This window comes from Dromiciops gliroides, chromosome 6 (genome assembly GCF_019393635.1).
Source record: "Dromiciops gliroides isolate mDroGli1 chromosome 6, mDroGli1.pri, whole genome shotgun sequence".
Taxonomy (NCBI): Eukaryota; Metazoa; Chordata; class Mammalia; order Microbiotheria; family Microbiotheriidae; genus Dromiciops; species Dromiciops gliroides.
The window spans coordinates 113,201,748-113,220,405 of NC_057866.1; the positions used below are offsets into that span (position 1 = coordinate 113,201,748).

Sequence of the window (18,658 nt, forward strand, 5' to 3'; positions counted from 1 at the left end):
ACACTTAATAGCTGTGTGACCCTGGGCAAGTCACTTAACCCTCATTGCCCCGAAAAAAAGAAGAAAAAAAGAACCCTCTTCAGCATCTCCAGTGCCTGGAGTATTGTAGGTGCTTATAAATGATTGTTGACTGATAAAGCCCTTGTTCTTCCCGGGAAAATAAAGATATGGATGCAGAACCTTGCCTTTAATAGGAAATAGAAACAAATAAAAATTATAATCCCTTACTTCCATAAAATACACAGAGAAAGGGAAAGCACTGCCCTTTTGAAATAACTAAGAACTGTCTCAAATGATTAAAGCACAACAGATAAAAACTGAACTCTGATTTCCCTTTAGGGGTGGTTCAATTACTGTTTTAGTGGCAAATTAACTGAAATGAGCAGTGTAAGTTCTTTGTGTGTAAATGCCTCTGCCTCAGTGAAATCTGTATAATAAAGATAAAACTTATCTATAACCACTTGAAGTCTTCTGTCCTTTCAGAATAGGTCACATTTATAGAATTTTAAAGTAAAAAAAAAAACACCCAGAAATAGCTAAAAATTTGTATTCATTTTGGAGTTTTCATTCTGCTACAATAATTGTAACTTCCTGCCCTCTGGATAAATATTAGCGTATCCTGTTTATCTGTTTATTAGAACATTTTCTTTATAGAAAAGAGTTGATTACCCAGCTTGTCCTTTTCTGTGTTTGTGGTGACTGCAGATCCAGACCAACAACAGTAGCCATATAATCTATTTATGCATAAAAAGGATCATTAAGTCACAATCTATCACTATTAGAGTGCATGCATTGTACTTTAGGAAATTAAGTACTAAGTATATCATTCATCTTAATGCAGAAGTCCAAATATCTTCTTAATGTGATTATGTGTGAGTAATCTGGATATGTATAAACTTGCCTGATAGTTGACTTCTTATATCTTAAGAATGTGTACTCCATCTCCATGCAAATGAAAGATCCAAAGTTTTCCTTGATATTACTGTGGTTTTTACTTGGAAGGCAACATTTTCACAAATGACAAGAAAAACAAGTGGAACATTAAAATTTAACCAAAAGTACATAATCTTGACTCACTGGTTTTGTTTTTTTGGTTCCAAATCCATGATTTCATCAGTGTATTGACATTCCCATGCAGAAACTTCCTCCACCAAATGAAGACCTGCAACTCATCCCGAACTTAGTTTTGGAGAGCCAGTTGGGGCACTGAGAGATTGAGTGCCTTGCCAATGGTCATGAAACAAAGGACTCTATCAAAGGCAGAACTTGAAGCTAATTCTGCATGACTCCAAAGCTAGACCTCCACGTACCACATAATGCTTCCTCTCTATATATCCTGATATGTATGTATAGTCAGGTCCCTAAAGGGATTAATGGAAAGTTTCAGGAGGTATGTGGAGACCAGAGTCTTAATAATTCCAAAGAACATTTTGCAGTAGCATTAGTTTGCATGAACAAGGTAACCTAACCTACTGCAAAGGTAGCAGAAGATTTTTTTTTTCAAGTTTTGAAAATCTGTTGCTAGGTCGAAAAGGTTACATAGGGATTATATTAGGATATGGAGAGTCACCAATACTGTTGAGAGTCAAAGTGAAAAGGCTTGAATATCCCTGTTACAATCTATACAACATTATAAAGAAAAAGTTTTGAAAGACATAAGAATTGGGTTTGATGTAGTAACCAAACATGATTCCAAAGGGCTGATAAGGAAGAATGCTACCCACCTCCTGACAAAGAGGTGTTGGACTCAAGGTACAAAATGAAACATATCATATACATTTTCAGATAAAAGTAAGGCGGGAATGTTTAGTTTGACTATATGTTTTTGTTGCAATTTTTTAATGGAAGAGGTGGGACTTTTAAGGGAAAGAGTAGTAGCAATAGGGTTGCCCCAAAAAAGCAAAGAAAAGATAGTCATTGACATGTTTTTAAAAAATATCCAGAAGAGGGGGCAGGTAGGTGGCATAGTGGATAAAACACCGGCCCTGGATTCAGGAGGACTTGAGTTCAAATTTGACCTCAAACACTTGACACTTACTAGCTGTGTGACCCTGGGCAATTCACTTAATGCTCATTGCCCTGCCCAAAAAAACCCAAACCATATCTATTATATATATGTGTGTGTGTGTGTGTGTGTGTGTGTGTGTGTGTGTGTGCGTGCGTGCGCGCGCACACACACACACACACACACACACACAAGAGAACAGAAGGAAACACAGACTACCAGGGAAGCTTTGGAATTTTTCTGGTTTTTGGTTTAGTTTGTTTTGTTTTGTTTTGTTTTGTTTTGGGTTTTTTTTGTGGGGCAATAAGGGTTAAGTGATTTGCCCAGGGTCACACAGCAAATAAATGTCAAGTGTCTGACACTCAGGTCCTCCTGAATCCAGAGTCAGTGCTTTATCCACTGCGCCACCTACCTGCCCCCTATATTTTCTTTTCTGACAAGCTTACTATATTATTAGATGAAAGAAAGGCTATAGATATAGTTTAGCTAAATTTTAACAAAGCTGTTGATAAAGTATCTCGTGCTATTCTTGTGAAGAAGATAGAGATATATGGATTAGATGATACTACAATTAGATGATTTCAAAACTGGCTGAAGGGGCAGACTCAAAGAATTGTTGTTAATGGTTCAAATGTCAATGTGGCAGGAGATCTACACTAGAGTACCCTTCGGATCTCTTGACCTTATGTTACTTAAGATTTTAATCAATGACTTTTATAAAGGTAAAAATGGCATGTTCATCAAATTTTCAGATAACTCAAAGTTGGGAGAGATAGCTAATATAGTATATGACAGAGTCAGTTTCCCAAAGGATCTGGAAAGGCTAGAGCTTTGGGCTTAATCTAAGAAGATGAAATCCAGTAGGGATGAATGTAAAGTCTTGCACTTGGGTACAAAAAAAATCCAAAAAATATAATATGGGACAGGCATGAACTGGCAGAAATTGTTCTAAGGAAGGTCTAGGAATTTTAGTATGCAACAAGGTCAATATGACTCAACAGTGGTATGGCTTCCAAGAATAGAGATGTGATAGTACCACCATATTCTGCCCTTCTCAGATCTCATCTGAGTTGAGTTCTAGGCATCATGATATAAGAGCAATGATAATCTGGATAGTTTTCAGAGGAGGATAACCAAGATGTTGCAGGCTTGAATCCAGGCTGTACAATGATCACTGAAAGAAACTGAGCCTGTTCAGGTAGAAGAGAAGATTCAAAGGGAAAATGATTGTTACCTTTAAGTACTGAAGGGACTAAACCTCAGAGGATGGAGGGGAAAACCAGGAACAATGAATGGGTGAAAGGAGTAAAGAGGTGAATTTCGTCTTCAATGTCTGGAAAAACTTCCTACCAATTAGGGTTGCCCAAAAGTGAACTGAACTTCCTAGAGAAGAGGTGGGTTACTCTTCTTGAAAGTCTTCAAGCAAAGGCTGAAAGACCATTTATTGAATAGGTTATAGCAGAGGCAGCTAGGTGACACGGTGGATAAAGCACCAGCCCTGGAGTCAGAAGGACCTGAGTTCAAATCCAGATTCAGACACTGGACACTTACTAGCTGTATGACCTTGGGCAAGTCACTTAACCCTTATTGCCCAACCAGCCAAAAAAAAAAAAGTAATCTGGGGTATGGATATCTCAGAGATTAATAAGAATATGTTATAGCTGGGATTCTTTTGTGTATGGATTGGGCTAGAGAGCTGCTGAGGGGCCTTCCTACTCAAATTCTATGATGTCATTCTGAATTAAAGAAAAATGCAAGCTATACATACATAATATAGATTCTTATGGTCTTGTTTATCATCCTCTTTTTCTCTTCTACTTTGTATATGGAAATGTTCATTTCATTTGGTGTTAAATTCAGAATTTTAAAAACCAATTAAAATAAATTCATTGTTAAAAAAAAAGAATAATTGCACTATCATTTAAAAATGTTATTTTAATGAATCCTACCTAGAGGAAATGGGGAGGAAACTCCCCATTTCAATCATATTTGGCAAACAGGTATTTTAAGTTTCTATAAAAATTTAATTAATTCTCTCTATTCTCATAGACTCTAAATAGACTAAAGTTATCACAATCTATAAAAAGTAGTATATAAATGATATAATCTAATCAGAGGCTGCATGCAACCCATGACACTAATGAGTGTCCCCTCCCCTTGAACCAGATTAAAATGCAATTCGGAAATATTTAATAAAATAAATAACACAATAAAACATAGATAATGCCACATCTGGCTTTCCAAGTCACTGTGCAGCCCACAGGGAACATTATGTATAGTTTAGTGGACCCCCCCCCCATTTCTATTTGAGTTTGACAACACTGGTCTAAATAATCCCAGATATAGAGGTGAAAGAAACCTTAGAGGACATTAAGTCCAACATCCTCATTTTACAGATGAGGAAGTTGAGGCACAGAGAAGTTAAATAACTTTCCCAGGGTCACACAGCACAAAAGCCTCTGAGACAGAATTCAAAGTCAGGTCTTTTTGATTTCAGGATTAGCATTATATTGCCCCCTAGCTACCTAGGACTAAAAGAGGTAAACCAACTCAGAAAAAGCTTAAAATCATAAGTTCAGAGATAGAGGAGATCTTTGACATCATCAACCTAGTCTAATCCTCTCATTTTATGGTTGAGGAAACTGAGGCACAGAGTGGTTATGTGACTTGCCTAAGGCCACACAAGCAATAATTGGCAAATCCAGGATTCAAACTTCAGGTCTTATGACTTCATAACACTGTGTCATACTGCCTCCCAGTTACCTACTGATTAGAGAATGGCTAAATAACTGGTGGCATATAAATGTAATGAAATAGTATTGTGCCAAAATAAATTATGAATATGAAGAATTTATAGGAACTTGAGAAGACATGTATGAACTGATGCAAAACAAAGTAAATATAACCAAGAAAAAATATGGAATTACCAAAATAATGTAAAGAAAAAGTCTAAAAGATGCCAATGAATCAATACTTCAATAAAGGTTTATTAAGCACCTACTATGTGCCAGACACTGTAGAACTCAGATCCACAATGCAGTAACCAATCTTGATTGTGGAGGACTAATGATTAAATATATCTCAGTAAAATGGGCATGAATTGCACTTGAAGAATAAGTCATATGCTCTCACACATGGTCAAGGTATTTGTTTTGCTGAACTGTGCTACTATACTTTATTGTCATGTAGGAGGGTCCTGTTGGAATCAGGGGACATTAGCAAATAACAACAATGTTTAAAAAGAGTATCAATTAAATTATTTAAAATAAACACAAGGTCAAAGTTTAAGAGATATGACCAAATAATTTAAATTAAGCAAGGTGTCACAATGAATAGATCCCAGTATTTGGAGTCACAAAGACCTCAGCTCAAATTCAACATCAAATACTTCCTAGCTATGGGACCCTAGGCAAGTCATTTAATGGCTATCTGCCTCAGTTTCCCCATCTGTAAAATAAAGGTAATAATAACATCTACTTCCCAATGTTGTTGTAAGGATGAAATGGGAGAATATTTATGGAGCACTTAGCACAGTACTTGGCATATAGTAGGCTCTTAATGTTTGTTTTTGTTATCACCATCATCATTATTTCAGTTGTGCAGTTTAAGTATTGGACTGATTATCACAAATAGAAAATAAAATATGATTGTTTCCATTTAAACTACAAGTCTAACTATATGAAGGGCTAGCCAATCTTGCTGCAAGGCCAATATAGTTGAATACTCATAATCTTGCATTATAAAATTTGGTCCTTCTGTGTGACCCTGGGCTAGTCACTTAACCCTCTTTGCCCTAAAAAAAAAAAAAATTGGTCCTTGGTTTCACACTGCCATATAAAAAATTTTAAGCAAAGTAAAAAAAAAAAACAAAAAAGACAAAAAAAAGCCCCAAACCAACATTCAGTAGTGTAGAAACCCATCTAATAGCAGCTCTAGGATTATAGTCCAGAAGAAAAATGTTCATTTTACAATGTGAATCTGTGAGACTCAATAAACCTTCACTGAAAATAACTGCTGCCTTTGAAATTCATCTTTTCTCCTTAACTGTTCTTTGGTTGAAGTGCTAATGATCAATAAAAATGCCCAAGAAAAACTAAGGAAGAAGTAAGGGAATCAACAAGCTGAATATGTTTGAATGACTGAGAGTTAGTTATTACCAAATTTTAAGAACTATTTTTCTCACTAGGAATTCTAGTCACCTACTAAGAAGTGTGGTCTCATATTTGGTATAAAAGAACATTTAAATATTAATATTGATATTAGAGCACAATGGTGTCTAGCTTATTCAAATGGTCCTAATAGAATTACTGGATGAATTGATAATTATTATAAATACAATGTCATGAGGGACAGCTAGGTGGCGCAGTGGATAAAGTACCAGCCCTGGATTCAGGAGGACCTGAGTTCAAATCCAGTCTCAGACATGTGACACTTACTAGCTATGTGACCCTGGGCAAGTCACTTAATCCTCATTGCCCTGCCAAAAAATAAATAAATACAATGTCATTCAGTGAGCAATGGAATGAGGCTAAAGAAATTTTGAATTCTGCCTATTTTGCTACTGACTTACTTTATAAAATGTGGCAGTTTGCCTAATTTTTCTCCAGTATTTTTCTCTGTTTAATAGTAATGATGCCGGGGCAGCTAGGTGGCGCAGTGGAAAAAACACCAGCCCTGGATTCAGGAGTACCTGAGTTCAAATCCGGCCTCAGACACTTGACACTTACTAGCTGTGTGACCCTAGGCAAGTCACCTAACCCCCATTGCCCTGCCCCCCAAAAAAATAATAATGATGCCACTATAGTCTACCATAGAAGAATATGAAAAAGATGTGTAGGGAAGGAGATGAGCATTTATTAAGTGCCTACTATGTGCCAGTCACTGTGCTAAGAGCTTTACAAATATTATCTCATATAACCTTCATAACAACCCTCAGAGGTAGGTGCTATTACCCCTCTTTAGTACTGAGGAAACTGAAGCAGAGAGCAGCTAAGTCACTTGCCTAGGCTCACACAGCTAAGTATTCGTTAGATTTTAAATCAGACCTTCCTGATTCCAGGCCCAGCGCTCTATCCACTGAACCATGTAGCCCCTAAAAGAACAGTATTTCCCACCTTTTGAGATCCTAGGACAGAATTGTAGTATAGACAGAACACTGCAGCTAGAGTCAAAGGACCTATTTTGACTGCTAGTTCTGCTGTGTGATACTGGACAGGTCACCATCTCACTGGGCCTCAATTTCCTCATCTGTAAAATGAGAGAGCTATACTAGAAGGACCACCAAGGTTCCTTCTAGTTTTATATCTATGGTCCTATGACTATAGAAATAATTATTAATACTTTGGGCACATTTCTCACATAAGTATTGTCTGTACCATTCATTTTACTGCCTTGTATGCTTAATTATCTTTCTTTTGTCTGTGTCTTATCTCCTCAACTATATTGTAAGCTTCTTGAAAGCAGAGAATCTTATACTCATTTAATGCACTCCTTTGTAGATAGAAATCCTCAGTAAACATTTGTTGATTGGTTGAGAGCAGAACAGGTGAATTGAGAGTTAATACTAGCTTTGCCCTTATCCTACTTCACCCAACTGTCTAAATTCATAAATTATGATGATTTTGATCAATTTTCAGGCACCTTCATTGGAAGATAATTGTTTTCTTTCTAGTAGCTTCATATTTATCATGTTTCTAAATATATAACTAGTAAATAACTTTACATTTTATCCACCTATCTGGATAAATCAATGTGATGGTAGTTCTTTGGCAATTATCTATTTCTTTTATTTTTTCCACATGAAGACAGAAATGTTTTAGTGATGAAATCTTGGTTAATAGCAAATAGATATTGAGAAATTGTGTAACATTTTTGCTTTTGTTAGTGTTTGTATTTGATGTTAAGATGTGATTTTCCTAAAGATGAAATTACAAAATTACTCAACCTAAAAAAACTGTAAAATTGGAAAAACGTATATACTTTCTTCAAAACTGGTCAGAACAGTTTTTTGATCATATCAGTTTGAAAACATGAATGGACGATATCCATCACATTTTTTTATTCAACCTCAATACATTGTTTCTCTAACCTCAAATTCAACATACAAAAATCAGTGGTAATATTTCAGTTTAGATATTTTAATATTTTCCCTTAATAAAAGAATAACGAGATTTCTTAGTTACTGTAAGAAGGCTACCTCCCTGAAATTACATTGCTCTCTGTAACCTATCCTAGGTCCCACAGTTCAAGCTAATCATTGACAGACCTTTACAATCACAAGCTTTTGCTGAAGTGTTGATAAGACAGTCCCCAGTTAGTGGCAAATGAAGGCAGACTGTGCAGCAGGATCTCCAGGGAATGGATGGATTTTCTTCAGCAACGATGAAAGAAAACTGACTTTAATACATACTATAAGAAAACAATGTTCATCCAAGGACTGAAAGGCTCTGTCATCCTCTGGGCGTTTATTCTCACAAGAGCTGTTACTGGATTCCCAGGACAAGGACAATCTATATGGAAAAAAGATCGTAATTTTAATCCTATGAATGAAACTCAGATGTTTCTATATGACACTTTCCCCAAAAACTTTTTCTGGGGTGTAGGGACTGGAGCATTTCAAGTGGAAGGAAGGTGGAAAAAAGATGGTAAGGGACCCTCAATATGGGATCACTTCATCAGCACACACCTTAAAGATGTCAACAACAGAGACGATTCTGGTGACAGTTATGCTTTTCTGGGGAAAGACTTGTCTGCGCTGGAGTTTTTGGGAGTTTCTTTCTATCATTTTTCAATTTCCTGGCCAAGGCTCTTTCCAGATGGGATAGTAGCAGCTGCCAATGAGAAAGGACTCCAATACTATAATACTCTACTCGACTCTCTTGTACATAGAAACATTAAGCCTATAGTTACTTTATACCACTGGGACTTGCCTCTAGCACTACAAGAAAAATATGGGGGGTGGAAAAATGAAACCATAATAAATATTTTCAACGACTATGCAACTTACTGTTTCCAGACATTTGGGAACCGTGTTAAATACTGGATTACAATACACAACCCGTATCTAGTTGCTTGGCATGGCTATCGTACAGGTATGCATGCGCCAGGAGAGAAAGGGAATTTAGCAGCTGTTTATGCTGTGGGACACAACCTGATCAAGGTACAGTACAGCTGGTTTCATGTTAGAGCTTTAGAATTTTAAAAAATGTAATCGTATAATGGAATTAGAAAATGAAGAGCATAGACTAGGAAAAGATGAATTTTAAATTTGTTTTTACTGTCATAACCCTTTGCCGTTAATTTTTAGAATTACCTGTTGTCTATTTCCAGTCTTTCTCAATAGTAGTTTATCTTAAGTTCAATTTCTTAATCCTGTTAGTTTCCTTAAATGCGTCATTTTTAGTTATGCTTTTAAAAAAACTATATACATAGTTACACATGATAGTAGTACAAATGTGCCTTCATCTGCAGAATCACTGAAAAGATTACACAAGCCCTATTCCCGAAGAAAAAAGAATTCTTTCTTGCCAGAGGCCCTACCACTTCAGAATTCTGTTAGAATAAAAATGCTTAAAAATCTGCAGTTTATGGCTTCTATTTTATAATTAATGATGGTTAGCTACAATAATGTGTAAAATTCCAAATGCAGACATTGAAACTGTCATTTCTAATTTGCCTTACTTTCTGTTACATGGGAGAAAAAATTGAATTCCTTTAATCTGAGTATTCAAATTAAAGTTAATAAGGTAAAAATGTTAAAGTATATGAGGGAAGGCTCTATTGGAGTATTGTTATCTTAAAGCGATGAAAGTATCAAAAACCACAGAGCATTTTTAAATATCTTTCAAAGTAAAGTATATCTTAAAAATTTTTTTAATTGTTATAGTGCTAACAAAAAAAAATGGGAATGTAGCCATTGTTTCCAAAGAATAATCATGTAATTAGACATGAAAAGTTTATAGAAGGGTAGAAAAAAAAGAAGTTCCAAAATTTCCAGTAGCAAAAAAAAAAATCCAAAAATGTAGTTTCACATTTAATATACCAATGGCTGGAGAGGAAAAGCTTTAATGTTTTGGATCACATTACTACTTGGGCATTAAATAGATAAGAACACCTACAATATTTTGATAATGGGGTAAAAAAAAAGATTAGTAATAAAATGACATAGTCTAGTGATGGGTGTAATAAAAATTCTGCTATAATAGTCAAGCATTTATTAATTGCCTACTATATAAGTTGAAAAATGTTTAAGGACATCAAAATAGCATTCCCTTCATAACTTTTCAACATATAGAACTATCTGGTAACCCTAGTTATATTTTCTGGATATTCTTTAATTATTACATGAAAGTATTCATGTACACTATGATTTTCAGCCACACCCACATATTAAAGATAGCAGGTTATGCTATGATTTCAACCACCTTCTCATGGGTAGTATCAGCATTGCATAAAAAAGGATTGTTATATATCTCTATACCGCTATATTTCATATACCTAGACTAAATATAATATATAAGTGTAGTATGATTTAATAAAATTTTAAAAGGGAATAAAGTTAACAGAAAAAGCTAACCCTTTTATAGCTAAATGTAGACATTTATATTATAAAGAATATATTATAAACTATCAAAATTTCTGTTTCCTTGAAAGCTTTTTAAAAGTTTGAAATTCAAGGATTTATTTTAATAACAACCATGACTCCTACATTATTCCTTTTATCTCTTTAAAAATCTTAAATAAAAAACTCAATTGAGCATAATTTAAAGATTATGAACTATAATTTCTGAGTCAATCAAAATTGTATCATGAAACATGTTGCTTTATTTAGTGATAAACTACACCAAAGAGAAATGGAGAAAAACTTAATGGATTCATAACCTGAAATGCTGAGAACTGATACCAATGCCTCCAGGTTGTCTCAGTTTCCCATAGCCCTTACCTAAGGACTTAGTGTAAGGTGGCTGATTTTTTTTTTATCATTTCAAGGAAAGCTCCATTTATTTCTATGCTCTCTAGTGTTTAAGGTGGTTGATTTTTAATACAAAAAAAAAATTTAATTCCACATGGTAAAACAGGCAATTTCCTCCTTAGTGCTCCATCTTGTGGCCTGGGTAATTTAGCCCCATTTAGGGAGCTGTGGTTTGTAATTCAAGAAACTTTATTTAATTAAAGCCTAGGACTTTAAAAGTTCAAATGACCTACCTATCCCAGCAGAAAAAAAAATTGACCCTCAATAGGAAGGGGAATAACATTTACAACCAAACCCCAGACTATCCTACCTGAGATTGTCTGTTTCTCTAATATGCCTATAATGCTGTGCTATTTGGAATAGTAGACGCTGTCTTCACTGCCACTAGCTCTTACTTGAGCTATCTCTTTACATATGTCTCAGGAAAGGACTATATGCTAGTCAGATAGGAATGAGAATCAGTTATTCCTCAGTACTAATCATCTATAAAATATTATAAGATTTCCAGGCTCTATAAGTTCATCAATTCTATACTTTGATAATGATGGAGCTCTGATTTTACCAATGTGGGTATTTCCTCCAGCGGTGCAGACTGAAATCCAAATACAGCTTGTTGTCCTATGTGATTCTTGCCTCTTTCTTCCTGTAAATTCTCCACAGGAATCCACCCAATGTGCTGGGGACCTTCTAGATCTCTGAACACTATATGGATGCCATCATTTGTTTGACTATTTCTCAATTGATGGGCACCTTGCTGATTTCCAGTTCTCTGCCACCACAGAAAGAGAGCTGCTATAAATATTTTTGTGCATAGGAGTCTTCCCTTTTCACCCTAACCCCTTTTCAGCTTCCTTTTATATGTTGTTTTCCTCCATTGAAATGGAAGCTCCTTGAGGTCAGGCACTGTCTTTCTTCTTGTATTTGTCCAGAGCTCAGTACAAGGCCTGGCACATAGTAAGCACTAATAAATGCTTATTGACTGACTAAGAATGTGACCTATGAAGGATAATACCACTGATTATTTCTTTCTCCTCACCCCTTGGCTACTAGTGAAATCCTTTAATGAAAAACCTAGTCTTTGTCTCTCAGGTAAAACAAAGAGTAAAGAGACTTGTCTTCACGAAATCCAGGAAATCAGGAAGACACGACAGGCAACAAAGATAGAGGGGTTACCACCACAACAGTTCAAGGTATACTGACTTCAAGATCAATTAGAGAAGCAAAGAAAATCCCAAAGAGATGAAATTAGAATTCAGCATTGAGTGATCTTCACTTTCCTTACTGGGATAGTTTCTTAACATAACTCTAATTCAGTCCTGGGTTCTAAGGACACAAGATAGGTTAAAGTGGTTGTGTAACTAACTGACTTGATTAGATACTCCCCAAAGGCAGACAGACCTAAAGGCCAAAACTTTGAGATTAGGCTCAAATCCATCAACACACCTTCCTGAGAATTCTCTAAATTATTGTTTACCCAGGGCTGGTCTGCATCTCCTAATCCCAGAATTGGTTACCATATAATGAAGTCACATTTCAGAAATCAAAAACACCACTAACAAAAATCCTAGTGAAGTCTGCCTCATCTTGAGGCAAATTCAGAATAAGTAGAGTAAACCTGAGCTACAGTTGATTATACAAGAAGAATTTTTCCTCCTGGGAATAGTGAAAGTTTATGAGATATAATTCCCTACTGCTTCAGATTGACTACTAAATAAAATAAGTAGTAGAGTCCACACTGGCTATTTTAACTTTATTAAACTGTCAGTATACCCTAACAGAAGCTCTGTAGACTCATTTGCCAAAGTCTAGACCCTTGGGCAATTTTTCTCCTTAGAATCACAAAATCACATATCTCAAGGTATTCTGCCATGTGCTTTTCCTAAAGCATTAGAACTATGGAAATGTGGTTTCGGAGTTACATTCTAAACCTGCCTTCCTAGAATATCTAATATCAATTTCCACCTTTACTTTTCATCGAATTGTTTTTAATTGTCCTTATCTTACAAAAGTTTTTTGATGGGTCTATGATTCCCTACTATGATCTTAATTTATTTAATTTAAGAAGCCCACACACTGTAGGTGGTAGGGGGACTGTACACTAGAACCTTTCCCTTCAAATTACTTTGTGCTGATTTATTTCAAGATGGAAATTTTCCCCATTTTTGGCCTTGCCTGGCTAGTTTCCTAATAGTTTAGTCCTAAAATCTACTTTATAATTAGAGTTAATGTATTTTGAGAAAACTTTGTAATCAAATAGGTCAGGTGCCTGTCTACATGTGCTTTAGTCAATGGGTGTACTTATTCCTTTTTCCCTAAACCGAACTAGATTATGAATTCTTTGAGGGATTGTGTCAATACTTCTTTTGAAGCCCCAACAAGGCCTAGCCCAATAAACAGGGATTCAATAAATACTCGTATTGAATTTCATATATACAACACACTGTTATATTGAACTTGGTATAAGCATTTTTCATTTTTTAATGTAAAAAATAACACTCCCTAATTAAAAAGTGGTCCCCACAATGTAAAATTAAAAGTATTCAGATAATTATTCCAAATAGTTAAAAAATGCTTACTATGCTATTAAACAACAACAACAAAAAAGTTTGGCAACTGTATTGTAGTCATCAAGACTGCCTTCTTGTACAGATGCTGATCACATTCAACTGGAGTTATTCCTCAAGGTGCTGAATTTGGGGGTGTTTCCAGTACCTTTAGTCCTTCAGCAGTTTAGTTAGCAAGAATACTTAGTTAAAACAAGTAGCTACTAAGTGATGTGCTTGACTGAGACACCCTGTCTCCAGCAAGGGCCAGTAGCTATGTCCCATCACCCAATACTTACTCAACTAAGGGTGTAATTCATGCCACTGTTCTGAGAAAAATCTGTAGTATTTGGCCCAGGGTACAAAATTTCCTAGTTATGACTAAAGTGCTTAGCACAGCCAATTAATTATTTGCTAAAAACGAAGTTCTCATTAATGTGATACTAAATTATGTATGTGGACAAAAAATCTTTGGCAATATCCTGATTTTGTATCAATTAGTTGATTCAAGTACAAAATTAATTAGTTATCCTATGGGTTTTGTTTTGGTTTTTTTTGGTTTGGGTTTTTGGGATAGGGGGTTGTTTGTTTTTTTCCAATACTATATTTACTTCAGTGGACAAGACCTTTTGTCTTTTAGGTGACTTTTCCTATTAGAATCAGAAAATTAGAGAATCTCAGAGTCAGATGGGCTTAGAAGACATCTAATCTAACCTGCAGCTTGAACAGAAATGCCCCCTACAATAGCCCTACTGTGGTGGTCTAGTCTCTCCCCAAAGGCCTACAATAAAGGGGTACCCACACCTTCCTGAGGCAGCCATCTGCCACTTTTGAATAGCTTTAGTTGTAATTGTTAGGAAATTTTCCTTACATCATTCTAATTTCATTCTTCTAATTCTGTCCCCTTTTTTCTTACACATCTCCTGTGAATGACTGATCCTCTCACTTTTTTTTTTATTATTTTAGGAGGAGTTTTTTTTGCAGAATTTGATTGTCTGACCAAAGACAGACAATAGTAAAGGTGTTTGATGTTTATGTTTCCTGTTCTGTTCCTGTGATTCTCTGTGGTATCCAGCTTTGTAGATATATATGATAATTTTCTCCCTACCCCTCACTTTTAGTTTACAGGCCTCTCAATCACTCCTCCATAAGCTTTAAAGGCCTCCAGGGAGAAGAGAGACTTTACAGATATATCACCAGGAATTAATGACCAACAGGTTAAAAACTGTTATTATAGCATGCCTTTAACAAGTATTTATTGAATGAATGAACTAATGAACAACCATGGGTTTATTAGCCAAATGTGCATAAATGGACTTAAATTTTGCTGTATGGACAAAAGGTCCCAAAGGCAGCTTCAATCATCAGAATTCTACATTTAGATATTTACCTTTCAGGCAGGAAACTGATAGGCTACAGTTAGACTAAAAAAAGTGTTATAAATCCTTTAGCAAAGCAACATTTACTCTTTCCAACTATCCATTAAGTAGAAAAAAATTGCAGTTAGATGAATGATTAACAAAAGTTTAAATAAATGTAATTATAAATATGCTGTGAATGATATTGCTGTCCTATTTAAACAGCTTGATTCAATATGAACACTCTCATAAGTGTTCATAAAAAATCAAGCTCAACTGGATCAGAAAATGTCATGAATAAATAAAGAAAAATGTGCCAACTATTAAAGGGACTTATACAGTAAAATTTTGAACTGAGGAGAACTAGTATGTTAATACTTACATGAACATTCTTTTAATTAAGCATTCAATAAAAAAGACCTTAGCAAGAAAACTCAGTCTTAGAAAATGATTTATGTTCAAAGAAAAATAAAATGTCAAACATTAACAAAGCTTCATGTTTAGACCACTAATTGAAAAACAGTGACATGCTCACATTATAAATCATAGAACTAGTGCAGACCACAAAGGTCATCTCAGCCAACCCCTTCATTTTATGGATGGAGAAACTGAGACCCAGAGAAATTGTATGACTTACCACAGGCTACACAAGTAATAAGTAGCAGAGGTAGGGCTTATACCTAGAACCTCTCAGTCCAAATCCAGCACTCTTCCCATAGTACCGTACTTTCTCCAAGTGGAAAATTTTAAAAAGAAATATTAATTATAGAATTCCCCAACTGAAGAGATTAATAAGATCTAGTAATTATTTGAGCCAGTTACTGAAAAGCAATGAACTCAGTGAAATAGGCTGCATATTTGGGTGAACTCTATTCTTTCAGTATTTCATATACATCCCTGTAGCTGGAGAGGCATCATGGCATATTTGGTAGAAAGTTTTCCTTGTAGTCAGTGAGACCTGTTTAAGCCAGGGCTGTTCTGGTAAAATGTTTAACAACCACCTTTTTGTTATCCAGAACACACTTGTAAATCTACATTAAATCTACATTTTCTCTATTGCTTTCTTGAATCTAGACAATCAACAAAACAATAAATCAAGCTTTGATGTGTAGCATTTGCCCATTTCTGAGGCTTACAGTGAAAATTTAACAACAATAACCTGTCTCAATAACCTCTCTCAGCTTTTGGCACACCACTAGTTCAAGTTCTGCAACCCCTCAGCCCACAGGGAAACTCTTAAAACACTATAAATCACAGAATAGATGTTGACCTGCAATAGTAAGAGTCCCTTACTGAAAGCACGCCATACCAATGAAGTCACAGCACAGGCTATGAGAGTCTTTATGTGACAGTTTTAAACAAAATTTAGAAATTTATTGTTTGCTTCTTTTTCATTTTATTGGATGCTCTACTTTTTATCCAGTACTTTAGCTTCCTGTTTGCAATGTCAATGTGGAATGACAAAAAATGATTGATGGTGGAATAAAATTGAGACTAACTGGACTTTGTCTTTGATACTTAGTCTTGTCTCAGAAATGTGTGAAACTTTGGGAGGAAAGAACAGGTGAAAATGGGAAAACAAAGCAATTAAGCTAGCAGGCAGAAAGCTGAGAGATTTTACTTGGTTTTGATTATCCTTTGAGGTTTATTCAAAAGGGAAAAACAAAAACACCCCCAGTTTTGATGATTCAAATAAAACGGCAGGGGGCAACTAGGTGGCACAGTGGATAGAGCACTGGCCCTGGATTCAGGAGGAACTGAGTTCAAATCCAGCCTCAGACACTTAACACTTACTAGCTGTGTGACCCTGGACAAGTCACTTAACCCCAATTGCCTCCCCCAAAAAACAAACAAACAAAAAAAAAAACAAATAAAATGACAGGCAGTAGGGAAGAGTAAACAATACCAAAGTACTGCAAGAAATTTAGATAAATGTAGAGTGATTACCTCACTTTTATCTATTACTTACTAGTCTATATGTTTCCTTGACAAAGCAGCAAAAATGAAAGTTGTTATTACTGTTTGGTCCTGTCTGTGATCCACTTGGGATTTTCTTGGCAAAGATACTGGAGTGGTTTACCATATTCTTCTTCAGCTCATTTTACAGATGAGGAAACTGAGGCAAACAGGGTTAAATGACTTGCCTGGGATCACACAGCTAGCAAGTGTCTAAAGCCAGCTTTGAACTTGGGAAGATGAATCTTCCTGACTCTAAGCCCAGCACTCTCTCCACTGTGCCATACAGCTGCCCAGAACTGAAAGTATTGTTGACGATTTCTCCCTTTAAATAATTGCTGAACTTGAACCCCATCTGTTGGAGGGGCGAAGGAGGTGGGGAAGGTATAATACCACTTTACATATCAAATTTTAAAACCAAGATCATGACTCTCAGTAGTTTTCTAAGTATGCTGCCATCCAAACTGAAATCCAGCTTTATCATTCTATTGAACTTTTCTACATCCTCTGCAATTTCAAGTAAATATGGGCCTTTTCATTGCATGTTCAGCCAACAGAGGCCATAGTGAAATCCAAGTGAAGTTATAGAGTTTGTACAATGAATTTGTAAGAGTCAAGCTCTACTGTCATTTTTGCCACAAATGAAGTATTCAAGCTTGGTCACATCAGAATACAGACAGAAACACAGAGAGAAAGATGGAAAGGAACAGAGACAGGGAGAAACAAAGAGAAGAAGGGAGGGACAGTAGAAAAGGAGAAACAGAGAGAGAGAGAGAGAGAGAGAGAGAGAGAGAGAGAGAGAGAGACAGACAGAGGGAGAGAGAGAGATGAATGAATGGTCCCGTCTTGCTAAATGTGAGCGCCTCAAGTTGTACTGTGTCTAAGTGGTCTAAGAATGTCTAAGTATTCATTAAAAATGAAAAATCCTGCATTGTTAATAACCCTGGGGATAGAAATATTATTACCAAGAACCATTTATCTAATATTTGTACTGGAGTTGAGCTAAACTCTGTCTGAAGCAAAAGAATGATCCTGCTCTTATAATCTAAGATTACTTAGACCAACATCAACAGGGAGATAGTGAGGTATAGTAATACTGCTGATTTTCAGCTGTTACGGATGATCTCTAGTTCTGGAGTGTTCCCAAAACAATATTTTGACTACCAGGCTACTTTGTCTTGCCAACAGTCCTAACTTTCATGGGAGTCTCCTGGAATCTTTCCAGATATTTCTGATTGCCAGACAAACATACACAGATCTTTTTCTACTAGAGACCAGGCAGCTGAGTAGGTGGGTAAAGCCAGTAAGACGATTATCAGAAGAGCAGCAGAGTCACCCATTGAGTTATTCAGTACTGTGTTGAAAACCAAGTAGGGACAAAAAGAAAATACTCTCTTAAATGGAAAAGACTAAAAGAGACGAAAAGATAAATTAAATCCAGTACCTGCCTGCAAGAGAAAATTTAAGACTGGCAAGGAGCACGAGAGTACTAACACACTGCCCACGCTGGATATGATTCATGCTTGGGTGGGGGTAGAAAGCAGACAAGATGATATTTGAAGTCCCTTCCAACTCTGAAATGCTATGATTCTATGATCCTTTCAACAACATAGAACTAGATGACAGTTTTCGTATCTTTATTTTTGCTTGATTTAAATTCAGTGTCTTGTGACCATCTTGCATGAAAGAATGACCACCAAAATCACCATCACTAACATAATAATAGTATAGAACCTAAAACCTCATAGAAAGTTGGCGTGCAAATGTTCTCCCTTGGGCAAGAGAGAACTTCAGCAAAGCAGCAATTAACTAATATTGATTTCTT

At 35.8% G+C, this 18,658-nt stretch overlaps 1 protein-coding gene across 1 annotated transcript in view; it reads left to right on the top strand.

Annotated features, from left to right (window-relative positions):
- Positions 1-8,328: 8,328 nt before the first annotated feature.
- The window catches only part of KLB (klotho beta), a 41,902-nt gene continuing 31,572 nt past the window's right edge, over positions 8,329-18,658 (top strand). Inside the window, 2 exon segments of the mRNA XM_043973501.1 lie at positions 8,329-8,391; positions 8,394-9,164. Of these exon segments, the coding sequence (XP_043829436.1) occupies positions 8,329-8,391; positions 8,394-9,164 (834 nt within the window).